This window comes from Eimeria acervulina, genomic scaffold, assembly GCF_000499425.1.
Source record: "Eimeria acervulina Houghton genomic scaffold, Eah_scaff404, whole genome shotgun sequence".
In the NCBI taxonomy this organism is placed as follows: Eukaryota; Apicomplexa; class Conoidasida; order Eucoccidiorida; family Eimeriidae; genus Eimeria; species Eimeria acervulina.
The window spans coordinates 24541-26145 of NW_013549830.1; the positions used below are offsets into that span (position 1 = coordinate 24541).

Genomic DNA, 1605 nt, shown 5'->3' on the forward strand with positions numbered 1-1605 from the left:
TATATATATATATATATATATATATATATATATATATATATATATATATATATATATATACATTTGCTTCCATACATGTGAAGTGTGCGAGTGAAGTAGTTTGTGTATTTTTGTTTTTATTAATTAGTTAATTAATTAATTTATTAATAAATTTATTCGTTTATTTATTTATTTGTTTTATTGCGTTTGTTTGTATATCCTTTTTGGTGCACAGGATGAGGGAATTGGGGCTGCTGAGGGAGTCGGGGGTTTTATGCATGCAGAAGAAGAGATCGTGCATGCACAAGAAGAACAGCTATCATTTCTTGAGGGTTCAGTTAGCAATTTAAAATCTTTAGGATATGCAATTAAAGAAGAGGTGTCTGTACACCACAGATTATTAGATGCTACGGAGACAGAAGTTGAAAAGGCAGATGCACAACTTAAAAGAAATAAAATTCTTCTTAAAAAACTCATGAAGAGACACTCTACGCTCTGTCTCCTTCTTATTGCAGTCGCACTCCTCTGTCTCCTTGTCTTTCTTCTCGTATTCACAGCATAAACCCTTATAAACCCTTAGGGCCCCCTCTCCGTTCTATGCACACATTCAAATATATAGGGGCCCCCAGGGGCCCCCATACATTTCAGGGGCCCCTCCTCAGCCAGCCCCCAGGAGCCCCCATCCGCCTGGGGCCTCCGGGGGCCCCCAGGGGCCTTCTATAGCCACCAATGATAAAGCAACATATAAAGAGGGGCCCCTGAGCTTGTAGTGTGGGTGTTGCAAGGGGGCCCCCCTTTAATCGAAGGAGGCCTTAGGGGGGCCCCCTAAGGCACGCAGAGATAAAATGAGAGGAGGGCCCCATTATTATTCGTAGAATAGAGTGGTGTATATACACTCGAGGGGCTGCTAACGAAAGGAGATTCTTAGGGGCCCCAATCCATTGGTAGGGCCCCTACCTACCCTTTTAGGGGCCCCCATACATACTTTTAAGGGGCCCCTCCTCAGTCCCTTGGGGGCCCCTATACACTGGAGGGGCCTCTGAGCCCATTATTGTTCTGTTGCTTCCGCAGTGTCTGTGAAGTTCTTTTGAGGGCCCCTTTCGTTTCTTTACAAGGGGGGGCTTCTTCCTTATGATGGGGTCTACCTTCTACTAACCCCATATAAGCGGAGGCCGTGAGGTGTATGTACACCTCTGGCTCATCAAGGATGAAGGGAAGGAAGACTGAGGTGTACATACACCTCAGAAACTCCCATCTACCTTCTGGGGTTTTAAACGAGAGAAGGGGAGGGGGGATTGTGAGGCGGACAAATTAACTTTTTTTTGTGTAGTCGTGAGGTGTATGTACACCGCAGTGGAGTTAAGATGGAGGAGTATGTATAACCCAGCATACTTCTTCTTTAGCTGTATGTACAGCGCAGACTTTTTAGAGGGGAACTGCGCTTGCAGCGTCGTGGGGGAAGCCGCGGGGTGTACGTACACCTCAGGGTAGGGCGGGGAGGGTGTTTAGGGTTGAGTTATACTTCAGGTGTATAGGCAGGTATATAGATATATGTATATATATATATAGGAATTTTTACGTCTGCTCTGGTCTGCTGCTATTTTGTAGTTTAATAAGAGAAGAAAC

At 44.7% G+C, this 1605-nt stretch overlaps 1 protein-coding gene across 1 annotated transcript in view; it reads left to right on the forward strand.

Moving 5' to 3' along the window:
• EAH_00036970 (SNARE domain-containing protein, putative) overlaps positions 1-541 on the forward strand; it is a gene marked incomplete at both ends in the record, with an annotated part of 1228 nt that extends 687 nt beyond the window's left edge. The window contains one exon of the mRNA XM_013395576.1: positions 215-541. Coding sequence (XP_013251030.1) covers positions 215-541 — 327 coding nt within the window. The remainder of the gene's footprint in view (positions 1-214) is intronic.
• Positions 542-1605: the final 1064 nt, after the last annotated feature.